Genomic DNA, 22500 nt, shown 5'->3' with positions numbered 1-22500 from the left:
TAAAAGAAAGCTATTTAGGCGGCTTTGTCTGTCCGTCCGCACTTTTTCTAGATCTTAAAAACTACTGAGGTTAGAGGGATGCAAATTGGTATGTTGATCATCCACCTTCCAATCATCAAACATACCAAATTACAGCCCTCTAGCCTCAGCAGTTTTTTATTTTATTTAAGGTTAAAGTTAGCCATACTCGTGCTTCTGGCAACTATAAAGGATAGGCCACCACCATGCCGTGGTTAAAGTTAAAGTTTCATGGGCCGTGGCTCTTATAGTATTATACCGAGACAGCCGAAAGATAGATCTATTTTCGGTTGCCTTGATTATACGTTGTACAGAAAACTCGTTTCGGCGCATATTGTATTTATTTTATAGCGTCCCTAACATTACAGAAATAACAATCTTTGCCGTGTTTTTATTTTGAGAAAATATTGTTGCATAGATTTTTTGTCGGTCGTTGTTTCACTCTGTAAGGAACGCCTTTCATATTTCCTGAAAGACATTTGTATGGAGATGTTCTCCACTTCGGAAAACATTAGAAAATTGGGTTCAGTAATTTCGTCGCTGACCATAGAGTAGGCAGTTAATAATGATACTAATAATGTCGGTGAGCTCGGGAAAAGAAAATTAAAATGAATCGATGATCAAGGCACTGACTTGGGTAAAAAGGTAATTATGCTAATCAGCTAATATCGGATTCAAGAGACCGCTGGAAATTTTACTCTCCTTTAAAGAAGGTTGGGTTTTTATTTTAAACCTACGACAAGAGCACTTGACAAAAGAGGGGTATTTATACTTCAGTAAGAAATGAAGTCGATAATGTTATTAACCTTGGAAAAAATATCATGGGTGTCACTGCCCTTCCCAACCACCCCTCAAAAAAAAAAAAATCAGTGATGTTGTTGACCCGAAAAATAAAATGAGATATCAGTGTAGGTCATGTCATTAAACGTGGAAATGAATAATAGCAGCAATGCCATTAACCGCAGAAAAAATCTTCATAATATCATTTGCTTAGTGAAAAGCTGGTAGAGTTGCTGACCTCAGGAAAAATAGGAGAGAAAGATCAGTGATACGCTTAACCTCGGAAAAATAAAACTCAGTTAGGGCTTTGCCATCCCCTGGAATAAAGTGATTATTATGATTGTAATGAAGTTCAGAAAATAGAGGTTTCCTAAGAGTAGTAGTTATGATTTGGACCATCGACGGATGGTCTCTTTTTGTTGTTTTTATCTTTCACTTTGATCCCTGATCCCCTTTATCTGTCGAGAGCAGCCAGATTCGCTGAACAACAGCACCACTATGTAGTAAATGTGCCTCGCTGTCGAACTTCTCAGTTCCAGAGGTCCTTTGTTCCTCACACCGTTGGACTGTGGAACAGCCCCGGAGGATGTCGTGCAATTGGAACTGCAGAAGTTCAAGCGAAAATGTAGTGCATTACTACCCTAATACTATTCTCCTTGCATTTTAATACATTTTTATTTATGTTTTAATTTATTAATTTATTTTTTTCTCTTTTATAATAAGTGGGATCTCTTCTTTCTGTATTGCATTTATTCTTCCTCTTCTTCCTAATGAACACCGTATTCTTTGGAAGCTTGAACTTCAGGTCAGTGGCCCTGTTCGCTTGTTTCATCTGAATAGGTTTCACTTTCTGAAAAATAATAATAATACTAATAATGATAACAATAATAATAATAATAGTGTATTAAGAACGCTGAATGTATCTTATGTCACTTAACTGAAATTAAAATAGTGATTTAAGTCGTTATATCTCGGCACTACTTGCGCTTATAATCTTAGAATATTAAGAACGGTGTGACTATGGTCGTGAGCGCCACCATTACTTCCAGATTGCTTGTACAAGAAGGAATATAAAGAAATAGGAATCGTTATTGGTAAGCTTGTGAATAGGCAATAAATGTAAGTTTGAAATACAAGGAAAGGTCATTCATAGAGGTATCAAAGTAAGGGGGACTTTTTAAGGGGTTCCTACGCAGTCGACTTTTTTTTGACGCAACATTATTATAAGCGGTAGAAAAATGCTTCAAAATTTTCCATCAGTATTGTATAAATCTTTTAAAATGACCTCCAGATAATCTCATTTGAGGCTGGGTAGTAAGAATTGTGCAAAAATTTTTATTGTCTAGCTCTTACCTTTAAGGTTTTTCTTAAGTGCATAATTTATGAACCATTAAAACTACCCACCTTTCGACTTTCGCAACAACTGCTTTGGAAATCCCGGAAGCAAATTGTTTACGCAACTAGAACTTAAGGTATTTGTGGCCAGAGAGAGAGAGAGAGAGAGAGAGAGAGAGAGAGAGAGAGAGAGAGAGAGAGAGAGAGAGAGAGAGACATGAATTGTTAACATATAAGTAAATGTCAGAGCCATATTATGCTATGCAGTTGCTGTTTATCAAACCATATACCGTTTTAGGGATGCAGATGCTCCAATATAGGTAAATGGAGGATTTGAAATTGAGGACACACATCCTGTCTCTTATTAAAAGAAATAATATCACGTAGTCTTGCAGTCGTTTGATATTACAGACGAGATACACTTATTGAGTGGACCGGGGTTTGTATGGAGTTAGTAAACGATTGTTGCAGTACATCAAGTGGCTTCAAAGGTGAACGTAGTCTTTTTCTCTCTTTTCTGTAGGTAAATCCGATACTGGATCCTGAAGAGGCAAACTTATGACCCTTTGGAGATCGTTTTCGCAGATCGATCGCCAGACGATCCATCCATTCGGCTCTGAAAATGCGATTCGGTCGAATTTATGCTGCATTTCTGCATTATTCATGACACTGGAACGTTGGTAACAGGACGTAATACATGCAAATTATGGCCCCCTCCTTTTTCAGATTCCGATTATTCTTGTTATTTTATTGTTTTTTTTTTGTTTTTGTTTTATTACTTCTGTTCTTGTTTCTTTCAACTTTTCTGCGAGTAGTAGATTCCCCACCTTATATTTTTTTAGAGGAACACAAGTAGCGGGTTTTTCATGAAAGTGTATATGCATGTGCAATGGTTTATATTGAAACTGTATATACATACGCAACGGTTTATACTGAAACTGTATATACATACGCAAGGTTTGTATTGAAACTGTATATACATACGCAACGGTTTATATTGAAACTGTATATACATAAGCAACGGTTTATACTGAAACTGAATATACAAACGCAACGGTTTATATTGAAACTGTATATACATACGCAACGGTTTATATTGAAAGTGTACATACATACGCAACGGTTTATACTGAAACAGTATATACATACGCAACGGTTTATATTGAAACTGTATATACATACGCAACAGTTTTTCGTGAAAGTGTATAAACATACGCAACGGTTTTTCATAAAAGTATACATACATACGCTACGGCGTTTCATGAAAGTGTATACAGTATAAATACGCAACGGTTTTTCATGGAAGTGTATAACGGATAGGTTTGCTGAAAGCAATTGGGTGTTACAGACTAAAACACATAAACAAAGCCACTCCAACATCTTCTAAAAAAAAAACATAACAGACACCTCACACTTCTCGAACTGTCGACCTAACCGCTCAGTTCTCCTCGCTGCTGGGAGAAACGGAGCTGGGGATTTGGTACGATACATGTACACATTCGCTACCGGGGTCTAAGCGATGTCAGGCAGGGCAGCCGATCGAAGCTACGGCCTACCCCAACGCCAAATCAAAGTCCTTCAAAAGAAGGCATCGGGCTTACCCCATATAAAAAATGGGAAAAAGCACGTTAAAACGAAGTATATACATACGCAATTTATTATTATTTTTTTTTTTTGTAAATTAGGCCATTTATTTCTACGATGATGCCTCTGGAGGTAAGAAAAAAGAGCAGTAGTTGGTGCCACATTCATAATTTATTAGGTGGATCAAGGATTAAACCACATGGGTAGAAAAGACCTATAACATTACCCACTTCGTAAACCGCCTACCATTGGAAGATGCAATCAATTAAAGTTAATTCTTCCCAGTTCACCTCCTCCTCCTCCTCGTCCTCCCTTTCTCACATACCAATCCATCCGGCAGTGAATGAGTACCAGCATATGCTGGGGTCAGTAAAAAAGGGGGTGAGCTGGTATCCTCATCCTTAAAGACTTCTTGAAAATGGGAAGGCTTTACTCCCGTGGCGCTTCCCTTCCAAAAATGGGTGTGTGTGTGTGTGTATATATATATATATATATATATATATATATATATATATATATATATATATATATATACATATATATATATATATATATAATCACATATATAATATATATATTATATATATATATATATATATATATATATATATATATATATATATACATACACAGTATATCACTGTGTATACATACATGAACAGTAGCGCAGCGAGGGGGGAAAGTTGGGGAGAGGGAAATGGCCCCGTGGTTAAATGGGTATTATCCTTGCCCTATTAACAAGAGCACGGATATCGATCCTGCCGTGGAGGGAAGGGCGATTAGACTAATTCCCTGGAAAATCTACTGTACTTTATTCTAATTAAGATGTGAATAATGCATCTGGTAGTTAGTTGACTGCTCTGACAACATGTAGATAGATACGGGCTAGTACCTCCTAAATGTTCATGAAGTGTGAATTTGTAACTTTTTTTTTTTTTAATAAGGAATGAGTAATTATTGCTGAGATTCGAAAGAGCTAATCGAAAGTATTAGGTGACTTAGTCGCATTATTTCTAACTTGTGAACACACACACTCACACACACACATATTTATATATATATATACACATATATATACAGTACATATTTATATATATATATACACACATATATTATATACACATATGTAATGTTTTGTGTAAATCAGTATTAGAGAGATTGAAAAGGTCACGAATAAAGTAATAACTATATACACATATATATTATATATACTGTGTATATATTATATATATATATATATATATACATATACATATATACTGTATACATATATGTATGTATATATATACATAATAATGAGAGAGAGGGAGAGTTTCATGTTTTTAACAAATTTACAGTGCGACAGACAGTAAGGCCTGCAGTGTGTGGAAAGCGGTTGGTTTAATTGTGATTCCAAGTTTTCAACCTCAACTTGAAGCGTGTCTGACAGTTCTCGGCAAGGGAAATGATCTGGAATGAAAGTAGGTGTGAGTCTATTTATAGGGAGTTTATAAATGGAGACTGCGTGAAGTAAGGTAAGGTCCTAATGGAGAATGTAGTTTAAGTGACAATTAGAAACGTTTAATGTGAAAATGTAATGCGAAAAAATGAAAAGCGAAGTGAATGTCACCGTCAGGTTTTCTGTCTTCAGGGAAAAGAGGAAACACAGGACCGAGATAAGATAGAAATAGTTTTGGAATTAATGATCAGAATTGGCTAAATTCGGTACGTATTTGAGAATTAATTGATTTTAAAGTCATGGAGACTAGACGACCTTTCTGTTACGCAGGTAATAGTAAGTGTGTTTGAAAGGAGGTAAATGCTGGAATTTTAAAGGTACAAGAAAACGGAAAAATGAAAGTAGGCGATTATTTTAGGTAATAAGTAGCCTGCATAGTCCAAATACCGTGCTGGGGCATGAAAATGTTGAAATTAAGGAATATGTAAATAGACTCAGGAATGTCCTCTTGATAGCAAATGGAGTATCCAAATGTATTTATACCTGTAAAACAGAAGTTCAGTGGTGAGTGGGGTGAGTATTCAAGGAACAGGTTAAAGGAATAAAGGGTTTCAATCTGAATGCAAGGAGGAGGTGGTGCGGTATAGCAAAGGGTGAACTTGGATCGCATGAACCTTTTGTGACATACCTGCTAGAGAGGAATGGATCAATATCTTTTACGCGTGTCTGTCTTTTCGTTTAGTGACTTGTCTTGCAGATTTTTCCATTGTTCTTTGCATCAAGGGCTTCAGCAGATTATGAATTTAGAAGCCAGTGTATTACTCATGGAAATTTGTCGGTTGTTTTGAAAATAGGTCTATATAACCGTCATTGCGACGCGCGGTAATGGTCGAAGTATCGATGTTAAGTCATAGAAGCCCTCATCTCTGTTTAATACCGTTTTCATGTGAAACATTGTATCCCGTAGTATCGATAGTTTGGGTGTTGGTGTGTATGGAAGATCGAGAAAAGGAAAGCCGCTGCAATCCGGACGCTACAACTGAATTACATTGTTTTGTACAATGTAGTGATCAGTTCTCCATTCAGCCGCGGTCGGGCAGTTACATGGTAGAGCTTACGTACTTCTTTCATGGGTGTAGAGCCGAGTAGTTTAAATGACATTAGCAGGGGAGGGCAGTATGAAAGCTCGCTCCGTCAGTATCACTCTTATTATGGAGGCTCATACGTCTGCCGTGTATGGCTTCATTGTGATTTGACCCCCAGGATTGTAAGCACTGCTTCTAGCAATAAATTCGTCTAATCCTACGTTCCCCCGTCGCTCATGTATTGAAAAAATGTATTATGTAGATTAGGCAGAACATTTGTGCGTAAATACACCTGTTTGTCTATTAGATTTCGTCTTGTTTGTTTCCTGTTTTGCAGTGCAAGTGGTGTTGAGCTTAAGGTGACGTTTCCCTCAGATCGTTGGATGACCGTTGTTCCTGTTCGATCGTTAAAATACATTCTCTGCTTCCCCTTCCCCCCCTCTCTCTCTCTCTCTCTCTCTCTCTCTCTCTCTCTCTCTCTCTCTCTCTCTCTCTCTCTCTCGTCGTCAGCTCGGACAAGGGGAGACTTGTAAGGGATGATGGTTCTTGCAGGTCACGTGCTGTACACATGCTATATGCACAGGCAGTAATTCATCTACTCCCCATGTCTATCATGCAACCTTCCGGAGAGAGAGAGAGAGATAGAAAGCTCACCCACATGCTAAATGGACATATGATTCGTTGTTGTGCGTCCGTTTTATAGTAGTTTCACAAAAGAGAAGAGGAACGAGAGAGAGAGAGAGAGAGAATTAGTGAGATTTGCCCTGTCAGTATCAGTTCCAGATTAAAGTTGATATATACAGATACATTGCAGAAACTTCGCGCTTTTGTCTCTCCTTTTTTTTTTTTTTTGTGTCGGCTCTTGTCAGTAACTGTTGAAACGCTGTCGTAGTAATTAAATGAATCCATTAGCTTCATGGGTTGTTTACAGATTCAATGCTCGCATTATGTCTGCTCAGCTTGTACGCTTGCGTGAAACAGAAGCCGAAGGTTCGTGTGCTTTAAATAATTTAGTTATAACAGAACATATCGTGAGATAAAAATAGGTTTCTTGTCTCTTATGCAGGGCTGTTACCCATATTTCATGTTTGTCCACGGAAATTTAAAGGTTATCTTTGGTGCATCACTATATTGTGATCGGAAGTAATGAGTAAAAAGCCACCATAATGTAAATGAGAGACTTTTTTTCCAAAAGACAAAAAGGATAAAACAGGTGAGCTTTCGACCGTTTGCACAACGGTCCTCTTCAGCCAACTGCCGTGTTTTATCCTTGTTGTATTTTGTAAAAATACAGTCTCACATTTACATTATTGAGGCTTTTTACTCATTAATTTATAGTTCTTCATTGGAGGGGTGGGTAGATCTCTCGGCTAGCACGCTGTTGGCCCAGCGTTCGACTCTCCGACCGGTCAGTGAAGAATTAGAGGAATTTATTTCTCGTCATAATGTGGTTCGGATTCCTCAGTAAGCTGTAGGTCCCGTTGCTAGGTAACCAGTTGTTTCTTAGCCACGTAAATTAAATCTAACCCTTCGGGCCAGCCCTAGGAGAGCTGCTAGTCAGCTCAGTGGTCTGGTTAAACTAAGATATACTTTACTCATCAATTTGAAAGATTTTTAAAGTCACAAGTCAGTTCACTCGCAAAGAACAAGTCGATATCCTTCCGTTCTGCAAATGCATGATGTATTTCATGCTTTCATACTGATATATCAAGTTTATCTATTGCTGTTGGTCTGAAGAATAGTTGATTGTCGTGGATTTACACTATCTAGAGTGGTCACCATCTGTACAATGGACAGATGCTATGCACGGCATTTTAAAATGCAGTCAGGGTTCGTCGTCAGTGAATAGGGTCCATAGCTTTAAGTGCTTTCGATAAAAAAAAAAAAAAGTTTTTCCTGCCCTTCATTTAGTCCTTTCAACTGCCAGCTCGCCCTATTCCCTTCCTGTTTTTGTGAATAAAGTGGTTTTATTATTGCCATCAGCGCTTTGGAAGTTCTGGGAAGGCGTGTTTGCATTTTGATTATTATCCCATTTTTTCTCCTCAGCAGCATGACCACATCATTCTTCATTCATTTGTTTTCTTCAGTCCTCTTTATATTTTTTTCTATTTTCGTTTCAATTTCATGTTAAGTTTTATATTACGCACTTTTTCATGACACCTCGATTATGAAAGTTGTGATCCTTTTAAATTGATCTGCGACACCAGTAAATACACAAACAATTTCAGTTAATGTCATTTAGTTAATTTCATTTGATTTCTGCGGTTTGCCAGGTTTCAGGCTATTTTTCTCTCACGCGACCGTATCCAAATTAACATTGGATTAATTATTACCCAATTCTTGGGTTTTCAAGATCGGGTATTTTCGGTTTTTCGAAGTTAAATCATTTTTGTTTTTGAGGAATATCATTTTCAGATTTGTTGAAGGTAAAATATGTCTGAACCTTTTGTGCGACCCTTCTTTGTATGTCTTTTCTAAAGTAATTTCAGGATTTTTTCCATGTCTTTTATGCATGTTTTAGGGATATGCGTTTCCGGATTTTTTTTTTTTTTTTTTTTTTTTTTTTAGGGTGGGTCGGTATTTGTTTCCTTCCCTCTGCCGCCAAGCTATCGGTGACTCTGCCTTCTTCCTTTTTCCTTGATTCCTATATCCTTCCTTCATTTAAGAAGACGATCTACCATTTCCTTCGGTGTCGCACCACACACTTCTTTTTTTTCGCCAGGTACCCTCAGTCTGTTCTGGGCTATGAAATAAAATTACGTAACGTATTTTGTACAAGTGCTTTTATATATCTTGTTTTTTCTTTGTAGCAAAGTTGCATGTACTCCGTCCCTGCTCTTGCAGTTTCATGTTTTACATATTTTTTTTAAGTTTATTGTTGCCACGTCATTTTTGGGGTCCTTAGTTATTTCACCATCTAACCGTTTTCCGTAGGGGAATAGGGCCTTCAGTGCACCTCAAGCGGTGCACTGTAGGCATTACCTAAGGTTCCTTGCAACGTCCCTTCGACCCCTAGCTGCAACCCCTCCATGACTTTTACTGTACCTCAGTCCATTTTTCTTTCCTCCATCGTACTTCCCATCGTCTCTGACACTTGATTCATGATGCAACTGCGAGGTTTTCCTCCAGTTACACCTTCAAACCTTTTTGCTGCCCATTTCCCTTCCAGCGCTGAATGGCCTCATAGGTCCCAGTGCTTGGCCTTTGGCCTAAATCTTATATTCAAATTCCAATGATCTAACCGTCTATTTGATATCAGTAACGTTAAATATCCTTCTGTACAGTTATTATTATTACCGTATTATTTGTTTTTATTTTGTATTTATTTATTTTTTGTCTATCACAGTCATCCTATTCGACTGGGTGGTTTTTATAGAGTGGGGTTCCTGGTTGCATCCTGCCTCCTTAGGAATCCATCATTTTCTCACTATGTGCGCTGTTTCTGGTAGCACACTTTTTGCATGAGTCCTGGAGCTACTTCGGCATCTAGTTTTTCCAGGTTCCTTTCCAGGGATCTTGGGATCGTGCCTAGTGTTCCTGTGATTATGGGTACAATTTCCACTGGCATATCCCATATCCTTCTTATTTCGATTTTCAGGTCTTGATACTTATCAATTTTCTCTCTTTCTTTCTCATCTGCTCTGGTGTCCCATGGTATTGCCATTATATTATTATTATTATTATTATTATTATTATTATTATTATTATTATTATTATTATTATTATTACAACAGAATTCTGTCTTATAAGAGTTATTCATCCCATGAGGGTATAGTACTCCCAATGTTTCCCATGAAATTAGGCGTGAATTAACTCATCACCTCACTAGGTGTTAGGTTAGGGGTGAGAGGAAGGGAAGGAGAAGGGTTACATTAATAATCTCCCGGAGTCGGAGTTATTATGGCATGAGAGTGGAGGAAGTGACGGGAAATCGACTGCTGTAATTAGATACTGTCTATTGTAGACCTTGATCATCTATTTTCATGATGTCGCAGGTATTGGTAGAGTTTTCAGAAGGCTCAAGAACTGTTTCCTTTTCTGTTGAGATTTGTCGTCAGAATTTCTCTCTCTCTCTCTCTCTCTCTCTCTCTCTCTCTCTCTCTCTCTCTCTCTCTCTCTCTCTCGTACAGACTTATGTGAACGTAAAATGTACTGTATTGTTACAAGTATCACATAGATTGTCGTCAGAGTCTCTCTCTCTCTCTCTCTTTCTTACAGACTTAAACGAACATAAAATGTACTTTATAGTTACAAGTATCACACAAATTATTTAACATTTATTTACCGTATTTTTTTTATCTCATTTATGGTCACCCCATTTTTCTTTCGAGACTTTGAAGAGTTTAAAGGAAATAAATTTTTTAATAGAGGCAGCATAGGAAAATGTGTTCATCGAAGAATTTGTCGTCAGCATTCTCTCTCTCTCTCCTTTCTGCTACGTTGAGTATTGTCATCTTGCATCCATCCACTCTGCTTTAGCAAAATGTCCCTCGTGGGAGAATGTTTTTATTGTCAAGGTTCTCAAGTGGAAGAATTAAGCGTTTTCTGGCTTCTAAATTATCTGGAACATATAAAAATATTCTGTTTGTATGGTATTTGCTTCCTGTATAAAGTAAGTTCTTACTGCTAATTCTATTTTTACGTATATTACCGTTTTATTGTTTGTTACCAAAGTTTGGGATGTTATACTGAATTTTACATTTATTAATATATATATATATATATATATATATAATTATATATATATATATATATATATATATATATATATATATATATATATATATATATATATATATATATATATATATATATATATATATATATATATATATATATATATATATATATATATATATATATATATTAAAGACTTCCGGTAAGGTCGGCCCAGAGTCTCTTAGTAAGCCTCATGAAAATGTTGATTTTTGTTTGATGCTAAAACGTAGCAGCTTATTAATAATATTTTCGTCGGTGTTGTGGAGGAAACACGTGTCGCTAATTGTTATGTTCTCTCTTGATGCACGATTCAGTGATTGATGTGTTGTGAATTAAGGAGGAAACAGTTTTTATCAGGACAGTGAATATGATTATGAGTATTATTGCTGCTGCTGTTTTGGACCTGTGAAATAATGAATGTTGATGTTTTCTGCATCAAAGAATTATTTTTTATTCTACAAAGTGCTGCTTGGTTTTTGCATTAGACGGAAGTTTGCGATTCTTTCAGAAAAGAAATGCAAAAAATATAATGTGCATAGCTATTTATTAAGGCTTAGTATGGTGTTAGTTATTTAAAAGTTATCGTAATATGCATAGAATCATGGTCCAATAATATAAAAATATGAGCGACCGTTTTGTAAAATGATGTAGCCTATATCGTTCCGCTCTTTCATCATCTCATTTCGTAATCATAATATTTTGTAAGTAAACACTTGGCTATGTAAAGTGAAAAACGCGAATATCATTAGTATCAACCTAACAGCTTTTATGACTGAAATTAAAGTTACGCGCAAAACTTCCTTTGTGTGGATATGGAGTATAATATTTCCTGTTCACGGATCAAACGGCTGTGCAAAGGTTTTCGACACAAGGCCGGATATTAGGAGTTTAATTCATTGGCCTTTTTTTTTTTTTTTTTTTTTTTTTTTTTTTTTTAAGGAGCGTACAAACCTGGTTTGCATGGCTCCGTATGAGGGTAGCGCCGTCAGCGAACCCCACGCGGTGTACTGTAGGCATAACTTGAAAGGGTCTTTGCAGCATCCCTTCGGCGACTAGCTGCAACCTCTTTCATTCCTTTTACCGTACCTCCGTTCTTATTCTCTTCCTTCTGTCTGACCTTCCACTCTGACAGTTGTTTCACGGTGCAACTGCGAGGTTTTACTCTTGTTACGCCTTTTAACACTTCTTACTGTCAGTTTCCCTTTCAGCGCTGAATGACCTCATAGGTCCCAGCGCTTGGCCTTTGGCCTAAATGCCACATTCCAGTTCCAGTTCCTGGTTCGCATGGGAATTTTCAGAGTTGGGAAACAAATAATACAGCTCTTTCCAATTGGTAGTTAGGAGTAATAATGCTGTCAATGTCTAGCTTGGCCAGGATACAAATATTGCGTCCGTGCAACGGGGAAATTGTGTTTGGTTGATTTATATAGGTTTTCTGCGTTGCCGTTTGCTCTCTTCTCTCTTGCTGCCTTGTTTTGAAAAATTGGAATTGACCCGTCTGTACGGGTTGTCAGGCAACTGTGTACTTTTCCTTGACTTTTGGGAATTATTATTCAAGGGATGTTGAGTCTGTGTGTGTGTATATATGTGTTCGATATATATATATATATATATATATATATATATATATATATATATATATATATATATATATATATATATATGCAGTATATATATACACACACGCTTGCCTGAGGAGAGAGACAGTCTGGTCTCTGAAATATAGCCTTTAATTTCCACATTTTGGCGTTTTTATGGGCTCCTTATATTTGACATTTGCATATATATATATATATATATATATATATATATATATATATATATATATATATGTATATATTTATAAATATATATTTAATATATATTTAGATATGTAAATATATACGTTTATGCATATACACATACATAGAAACTAGTATATGTGTATATATATATATATATATATATATATATATATATATACGTATATATACAGATATATATAAAATGTGTGTTTGTGTTTGTATTGATTTGTTCATGTTGATACATCCAGGCACAATGGCTGTACCGGGATACTTACCACTAGCATTCATTGTGACGATCGTATCCTGATAACACTTTTTTCTGTTGTGTCTTTCAGAGTGTCCTCCGCGAACTGGAAGGGAAGAAGCCTCAGCTGGACGAATTGGTGGCTTCGGCTGACAGCCTCAAAGACGATGCTTCCCGCACGCAGCTGCACCAGAAAGGTAAGTTCAGAATGCTTTCTTGTGTTTGTACAGGGACGCAATGACTTTTCCAGGTACTGTTTCATGCTTTCGCTCCGTTCATGTTTGCTGAGTTTTCACATGTAAGTTTGGGTGTCTGTTTTTGACAATTCTTTATGGTTGTGTTTGTGTGTATGTGTGTGTATATATATATGTATAAATACATATATATATATATATATATATATATTTATATATATATATATATATATATATATATATATATTTATATACTTGTAAAATTATATATTTATATAATTTATATTTGTTTAAATCTATATTATATAAATATATAAATATGTATATATGTGTGTGTGTATATATATATATATATATATATATATATATATATATATATATATATATATATATATATATGTATGTGTGTGTGTGTATGTGTCTATATATATACATATAATGTTATATATGTGTATACATAAATATATACATATAATGTTATATATATATATATATATATATATATATATATATATATATATATATATATATATATATATATATATATATACACCATATTAGAATGTGCGTTGGTGTGTACAGTTTTTAATTTATATCTGCCCTACTTTACCTTCATTATAATATATAACATTTGCTTTCTAATTGATATGCGTAGATTGGAGAGTAAACGACCTCCCATTAACCTCACAGCTGAATTTCTATTGGCCCATTTGTTATAATGGCAAAATAGTTTAATTGGAAAGTATCGCTCCGGCCTTTGCCCGAAATAAAAAAAAAAAAAAACACTGTTGATTATTTGCGTGATGGAACCGCTGCTTTGTGGAAAGAGACCTTCAAAGGAAATTCTGAAATGCTTTGTGTTTGTGTGTGTGTATTTTTTTTTTTTTTTTCATTTTATATTGTTCGCGTGTGGCAGTGATGATAATGAAGTTACTTAATCATTCATTGGCCCGCGATAATCTTTGCGCATTCGTTTATGACTAATACAAGAATTTGAAGTTATTTTGTAATGTTTGTGTTTGGGATTACATTTTCACTTGGGTGTTGTTTCTTTTTTCCCGGGATTACATTTTTGCTTGAGTGTTGTTTCTTTTTCCCGGGATTACATTTTCTCTTGGGTGTTGTTTTTTTTCCGGATTACATTTTCGCTTGGGAGTTTTTTTTGGGATTACATTTTCGCTTGGGTGTTGTTTCTTTTTTCCAGGGATTACATTTTCGCTTGATTGTTGTTTCCTTTTTCCCTGGATTACATTTTCGCTTGGGTGTTGTTTCTTTTTTTTTCCGGGATTAAATTTTTGCTTGGGCGTTGTTTCTTTTTTCCCGGGATTACATTTTCGCTTGATTGTTGTTTCGCGTTTCCCTTGATCGTTCTGAATCTTTATATCGAATCGCCGGTTTTCAGATTCGAAAAAGTGTCGCAATAATTTGAAAGGCTCCTTCCTGGATTTTTGTATACCTGTTAATTACGTTATCTTGTATTAGCCGACCTATAATTATAAGCAAAGTTCGTTTTGTAAAAACCCTGTCAATCATTCACCGGCTTAGATCGTCTTTGGAAAGACATTTTTAAAACTCATAAAAAAACAATTAAAAGTGTTGGATGTACTGAATTGTTAACTAGATTCTTTTTGGTGTCGTATATTAAGTACAGTATGGACCTCAGAGCAGGACAGTTATCTGGGGATGTGTCATCGGCAAGAATTACTTTGTAACGTAGATTGTACCCAGTTTGACAAGAATTGGACTGGATCTTTCATTCTCGAGTTGGTTTCCTAAAGTATATTGTTTGGGTTTCTATTACTATGAATTCGTCTTTATAAAAATTCTCCTTTGGTTAGTCTTTCTTGATGCGAGGTCGCTGAACCCATATAACACACAAAAAGATTTAAGAGGATTTTTATATTAATTTTTTTACAAGTGTTTCACCATTATATATATATATATATGTGTGTATGTCTGTCTTTATATATATATATATATATATATATATATATATATATATATATATATATATATATATATATATATGTATATATAAATTTTTGTGGATCCGTTATTTGGGAAAAAAAAAAATTATTATTATTATTTTTTCAAATACAGCGCTAGAATTTGTTTTAAAAATAATATTCGTATTTCCTTGGATTCATTAGGTTAACATTTTGTTAAACGAAAAGTTCCTATAGCGTGTGTCGCTATTTTTGTACGTGAAAATTTATAGGAGTCTTTCATTACCTGGAGTCCACTTGATATCCGATGATAAAAATTCTATACCGAGAAAATGCCACTCACAGACACGATGCCACAAGCCTTTAGAGAAAATTAGATCAGAACTAAAACGCAAGACGCAATAATTATACTTATGGTATTGATAAAAAATCCAAAACAGTTGATTAATGATGCACCATTAGAGACTCTCTATATATCTTCATTTCCCCTTAGGGGTGTTAGTGCCGTCAGTGTACTTCATGCGGTGCACTGCAGGCATAACCTAAGGTTCTTTGCAGCGTCCCTTCGGTCCCTGCCTGGAACCCCTTTCATTCCTTTTATTGTACCTCCGTTCATATTCTCTATCTTCCATCTTACTCTCCACCCTCTCCTAACAATTGATTCACAGTGCAACCACGAGGTTTTCCTCATGTTAACCTTTCAGACCTTTTTTACTGTCAGTTTCAGTCTTGAATAACCTCATAGGTCTCAGCGGTTGGCCTTTGGGCTAAATTCTATATTCTGTTCTATTCTGTTATAAATGTTGATTTAGACTTGAATATAAAACTGCAGCCCAGAGGCCTTTGGCCTAAATTCTGTATTCCTATTCTATTATATATTCTGGTTTAGACTTGAACATTGAAAAATGCACACCAGATTTCCTTCGGATTCGTCCTTTTTCCCCTAAAAACTTAATTGCGAGTGACTGTAACTTAAACTGGTGAGCCGGCTATATTTCATAGAGCTAAATGGGATATTGACTGGACCATATTTGCATATTATATTGGCCACTGTGCGCGAGGCGGTTGCTTATATATTTTTTTTTTTGCTTTATTTTTTCTCTCTCCATCGAATGCTGAGAAAAATGGGTATTGGGGATTAATGCTTTTGGAGTATTGGGGTATGTTAGAATTGAATATTTTTATTTTTTCTCTAAAGTAATTTAATTAAGATTATCTACTCACAGTCACTTGCATAAATACATACGTATATGTGTATAAGTGTGTGTTTGTTTGTGTATATTTATAGTGTATACATATATATACACATATACTGTATATACATACATATATACATATATGTGTGTTTATATATACTTATATATGTATATTTATTTATTTTTGTTGGTTACAGTTCTAAACTTCACATCTGTGTTTCAACCTATCTCACTGAACTTCCCCCTTTTCTTTAGATTAGCGCCAGTTCATTTTAAAGTTCTGATGTACTATAGCACCACCTCTGAGGGAGATAAATCTTCTTCCTGTTCATTTGTACTCTTGTGTCTTTCATTTGGTCACTCGCCAGCTTGCTTTTATATTATTGTAGAATCTCTGTCAGTTAAACGTTCGTTTTTTGAACATGGTTCCCGAGAGAGTCAGCTGTATTGTCAGCTGTCTAAGAAACCACTGTTCATTTTTAGAACTCTGGTTCACTGACCTTAATGCGAGCGTGTTCTTATTTTTTCACAGACAGATCGAAGTCAGTCGCGTCGGAATCTTTGTTTAATAATAAAAGAAAAGAAAATAGTATTAAATTTTAGTAGTTTAAATAACGCTTTTCTACTTTTGTGTATAATTTTTTAATAAAATGTCATTTTGCTTTAATTTATGGTACTGTATTTTTGACTTGTGTTATTTTTTTTCCCAATATTTCCTAACTTTTGCTGATGACATCAAAATCTTAATCTTATATTTTTCTATATATTCTTGCCGCAATTTTTCTGTATACAAATATTTATGACTTTAACTTTACCGTTTAATTCTAAGCATATAGTGTTTAACTTGTTATATATTGGGCTTTGAATGGAGCACATAAATCTAATTTGATTATCGGAAATACTGAGTGCAGGTCATTTTATAGTCATTACATGGAATATTTTGCCTGGTGGTCAGTTTTTTCATATTAGGTGTTGTTATTTTGCCTGAACGGTCGATTCCAGTTGTATACGATCTGTTTGTTTTTCCGATCCACAATCCAGTGTATACGAATTTGTTGTCGTTTCGATTCCAGTGGTGTTTGTTCTTCCACAAAGATAAGATTGTTTTTGCTCTCGTTTAGATCCGCAATCCAGGAACTTTCGATCCACGATCCACAGTCCAGTGTATACAATTTGTTTGTTGCCCTCGTTTAGATCCACAATACAATCTGTTTGTTGCTCTCTTTTCGTTTCGATCCGCAATCCAGTGTATACGATTTGTTTCCACAATTCAGTGTATACGATCTGTTTTGTTTCGATCCACAGTCCAGTTTCAATCTGTTTGTTGCCAGTGTATACAATCTGTTTGTTGCTCTCGTTTCGATCCACAATCCAGTGTATACGATCTGTTTGTTGCTCTCGTTTCGATCCACAATCCAGTGTATACGATCTGTTTGTTGCTCTCGTTTCGATCCACAATCCAGTGTATACGATCTGTTTGTATGCTCTCGTTTCGATCCACAGTCCAGTGTGTACAATCTGTTTGTTGCTCTCGTTTCGATCCACAATCCAGTTTACGATCCACAATCCATCCATATACAATCTGTTTGTTGCTTTCGATTCCAGTGTGTACAATCTTTCGCTTCAATTCAACCGACAATCTGTTTGTTTACGTCGATCCACAACGTACAATTAATGTTTGTTGAAGTGTAAACCATACGATCTGTTTGTTTCTCGTTTCGATCCACAATCCAGTGTATACGATCTTTGGTCAACAATATATCTGTTTGTTTAGAGTCCACAATCCAGTGTAAATCGGTTTGTTCTCTTGCAGATAACGATGTTTTACCGTTTCGATCCACATAAATAAGAAATAAAATAATTGTATACGATCTGTTTGGTTCGATCCACAGTCCAACAATCTGTTTGTTCTCTCTCTCTCACTCGAGTCTCTCGATCTCTTTCTTCTCTCTCTCTCTCCAGTGTATACGATCTGTTTGTTGCCCTCGTTTCGATCCACAATCCAGTCTCAATCTGTTTGTTGATCTCGATCCACAATCCAGTGTATACGATCTTTTAATGATTTTTGCCTCGTTTCGATCCACAATCCAGTGTATACGATCTGTTTGTTAAAACGTTTCGATCCACAATCCAGTGTATACGATCTGTTTGTTGCCTCGTTTCGATCCACAATCGAGTGTATGTTCTCTCTCTTCGATCTCCAGTGTGTACTCTCTCGTTTCGATCCACAATCGAGTGTATACGATCTCTCTCTTCGATCCTCCAGTGTCTCGATCTCTCTCTCGATCCACAATCCAGTGTATACAATCTGTTTGTTCTCTCATTCGATCCACAATCCAGTGTATACGATCTTCCACTCGTGATCCACAGTTTCGATCCACAATCCAGTAATCATGTTTGTTGTTTTTAATTTAACTCGTTTCGATCCACAATCCAGTGCCGATCTGTTTGTTCCCCAACCTCTCGATCCACAATCCAGTGTAATTTGTTTATTTCCACAATCCAGTGGATGTTTGTTTTTTTCCACAATCCATAATTTGTTGCTGTTTGATCCACAATCCAGTGTATACGATAAAGTTTCGATCCACAATCCAGTGTATACGATCTGTTTGTTGCTCTCGTTTCGATCCACAATCCAGTGTAATTTGTTGCTCTCGTTTCGATCCACAATCCAGTGTATACGATCTGTTTGTTGCTCTCGTTTCGATCCACAATCCAGTGTGTAGAATCTATTTGTTGCTCTTGTTTTGATCCACAATCTAGTGTATACGATCATTCTTCTATTTGTTGTATAGATTCGATCCACAATCCATACAATCTATTTTTGCTTCCTGGTTTTCGCCTTTTTTCAATTTCGTTTACGTCTCTCGATTAAAGTTTGTAAACCATGGCCACTTTTCTTCCCAATCCTTTGGTATATATTAGGAGTCCAAGGAAATGTTCCTTGCAGATAAATGTTACCGTATAAATAAGAAATAAAATAATTGAAGGTTAAAGTCTATCTCTCTCTCTCTCTCTCTCTCTCTCTCTCTCTCTCTCTCTCAGTGGGATCTACAGTAATCTTTTAATTGATTTTTGAATGATATGAGCGTAAAACTAACGAAAACAGTAATAAGTTACTGTTCTCTCTCTCTCTCTCTCTCTCTCTCTCTCTCTCTCTCTATCTCATGTGTGAGAAATCCCATGTATCTTCCACTCGTGATATTTTGGCTTAGCAATTAATCATGTTAGAGTTTTTAATTTAACTCTTCGATCAACCAAAGGCCTTCTGTAGTCATCCCCCAACCTCTCTCCGCAATTTATTTATAGTGGATGTCTGTTTTTTTCATTCATGTATGCATTAATAAAGGTCACAGTGAGGCGAAGTAGTCTTATGGAATTCATTCTTGAGTATAGATTTATCATGAATGGGAACGTTTCATTCCGTTTCTCAAAATAAATTGACAGTGAAAATAGTACATAGAAAGAAATACCAACAGTTTTTCCTGCTGATATTTCTTTATATGTACTATTTTCAAAGTCAATATTTTGCCACAAACTTTGAGAACGGAATGGAACGTAAATCCAGGCAAAAAAAAAAACCCTTCATGATAAATCTATTCTCAAGAATGAATTCCATAAGACTACTTCGCCTCACTGTGACCTTTATTAATGCATAAATGAATGAAAAACAGACATTCACCGTAAATAAAGGTAAATAAGTTTGCCAGGGGAACGGTCACGTCAATTGCCGTAACCGAGTGAAAGAAAAAAACTGCAATGTATACTGTTATTGTCTTTCACAGGTTCTTGGAAAGAAAGCTGCTTTCAATTTTGGTGGCGCTTTCGATTTAACAGAGAAAAGTATCCTTGTCAAATGTAAATTTTACTTTTAAGATAATGTCGTTTTTGTTCAGTATTGCTTTAAGCTGCATTGCTGTCAACATGTAAATGTTAATGTGAATGTAGCTTTTTTTTTATCAGAAATTGTGTTTAAACTATATAAAATTTAGGCTGATTTTTCATTTCCTCGTATGTTTTTCCTGTTTATTTTGTCATCCGTGGACCGCCCCCCGACTCCCCCACCCCTCCTTAATTTTTGCAAATTTATGATATCAAAAAGTCTGCTTTGTATGTAAAGACGAACAGTGCATGGCCGTTATTTTTCCCTGTCCCGGCATCCCTTCCATAAAACAACAGCGCGAAATTCCGGGGGCTCTTGTAAGAATTCCATAAATTATAGCCAAAGAAAAGGTCGTCTGTAGCAGAGTAGTGGTCTCCAGGCTTGTTTTATTTCCAGTTTATTTCATCGATTCCTGTATGCGCGGACTCCTCCACAAACACTAAAATATTAACGATTCCCCGTCTCCGGTTGCTGTCAGGCATTTTGCAGTTTCTAAAGGCTTTTTATTATGGTAGGCGACGACATGATTATTCCATATTCGCTCGTCTTTTACGAGACTCATCTCGTGGGTCGTACTTACCCACCTTCGTAATTTAGAGAGGAAGTAGCTTGATCTCAAGGTGGTACGTTCATTTCAGTTTTTTTTTTATTTTGCCTTAAAATTATTGATGGATTATACGAAAATGAATTCGTTCATTTTATTATATATATATATATATATATATATATATATATATATATTTTATATATATATATATATATATATATATATATATATATATATATATATATATATATATATATATCAAATATAAGGAGCCCATAGAAGCGCTGAAATGTGGAAAATAAAGGCTATATTTCAGAGACCAAACTGTCTCTCTCCTCAAGCAAATATATATAAAAATAATATGTTCATATAGTGTATATATCTACAGTACATACAGTATATATATATATATATATATATATATATATATATATATATATATATATATATATATATATATATATATATATATAAGCGAATAATGAGCATGATCAGATGTATTTGAATTGTTGAGTTACTTATTTGGTGTTTTTGATGTTTTCAACATGAGGGTGCCTTGTTTTGCCGTTAAAGTCTTGTTTGTTATTTGTTGAGCCTCTACAGTATATTTAATTGTTTTATTGACAGAATTCTCGAAAATGTATCCCGGGTAGGGTAATTAGGTCAGATGTTGACGAATTGTATCAGTCTTCATCCAGATACTCATTATAGCATATCCTAATCCCTTTAAGAAGCAGAAGATTGCAGCCAGCCGTGATTTTCACTGAAACAGCATGATATTGCACTTCCTAAATTATCGTATGTATTATGTGTGATCATATTAGGTTTCGATATTTAAGATCTTTAGTCTCTGGTGGAAAGAAAATGGAATTCTTCCAGAGTACCTTTCAGTTTTTGTAATACTCTTACTTTTGTCTGTCTTCCTAACAGAAGCATGTATTTTGAAAATACTTAAGATCATTTGGCGCTAGTGGAAAGAGAATGGAATTTTCCCAGAATACCCTTCAGTTCTTGAAATAATCTTGCTTTTATCCGTGTTCCTGACAGAAGTATGTATTTCTCCAGGTAATTTATTAGCTGAAGCCACAGGAAAAGTTCGAGAAGAAACGACAGAGTCTCCAGTACTTTCGTGTAATTTAACAAATCTTTATGCCCCGAAGATGTGTTGAAATACACGAAAGTACTTGGCACTCCGTCTTTTCATTTTGAACTTTCCCAGTGGCTTCAGCTAATAAACAAAATCACGTGCATATTTTTGTGACTTCTCAGTATTCTCGAGGCAAACATTGCAATTGTTTATCACTTGCTCCAGGTTAAGCCGTTCTGTAAGCGATTTTATTCCTGTTTCCACGTTTTTACTGGAGGCGGAGGATTCAGCAACACGGCGGAGAGGGGAGCCTTTTGATCGTGCACTCGTGTGTGAATTAATTATTTCCATCCATTTAAGCGGATGTCACAGACGTTGATGAATAACCATTCGGGTTTAATTCTCTCTCTGGCGTTTCCTCTGGGCGAATTAAAAGTTTATTTAATATGCGTCTCACTGTGAGTCCGTCGCGCTCACTTCGAAGTACAGAGTGAGGCTGTTTTGGAGCCCTTTTTGGTATCGGAGGGAGCTCTGCTTCTTATTGCAGTGAGTTTACTGCTAAGTCTTTTACATTGTCATGTTCTGCAACAACGTGAGCTGTTTGTTTTCACGTATTGCCGAATTAATTAAGTTAATAACATTTATACTTACAAATACCTT

General features: G+C 35.6%; 1 protein-coding gene across 43 annotated transcripts in view; it reads left to right on the top strand.

The window, feature by feature from the left end:
• Positions 1-22500, top strand: part of LOC136854032 (dystrophin, isoforms A/C/F/G/H-like) — a 1916343-nt gene that overhangs the window by 610648 nt on the left and 1283195 nt on the right. For all 43 annotated transcript variants that reach the window (XM_067130051.1, XM_067130067.1, XM_067130044.1 and 40 more), the window contains one exon: positions 13079-13184. In XM_067130051.1, the coding sequence (XP_066986152.1) occupies positions 13079-13184 (106 nt within the window). The remainder of the gene's footprint in view (positions 1-13078; positions 13185-22500) is intronic.

Source organism: Macrobrachium rosenbergii, chromosome 28 (genome assembly GCF_040412425.1).
Source record: "Macrobrachium rosenbergii isolate ZJJX-2024 chromosome 28, ASM4041242v1, whole genome shotgun sequence".
In the NCBI taxonomy this organism is placed as follows: domain Eukaryota; kingdom Metazoa; phylum Arthropoda; class Malacostraca; order Decapoda; family Palaemonidae; genus Macrobrachium; species Macrobrachium rosenbergii.
This window is presented reverse-complemented; position numbering and strand designations above follow the sequence as displayed.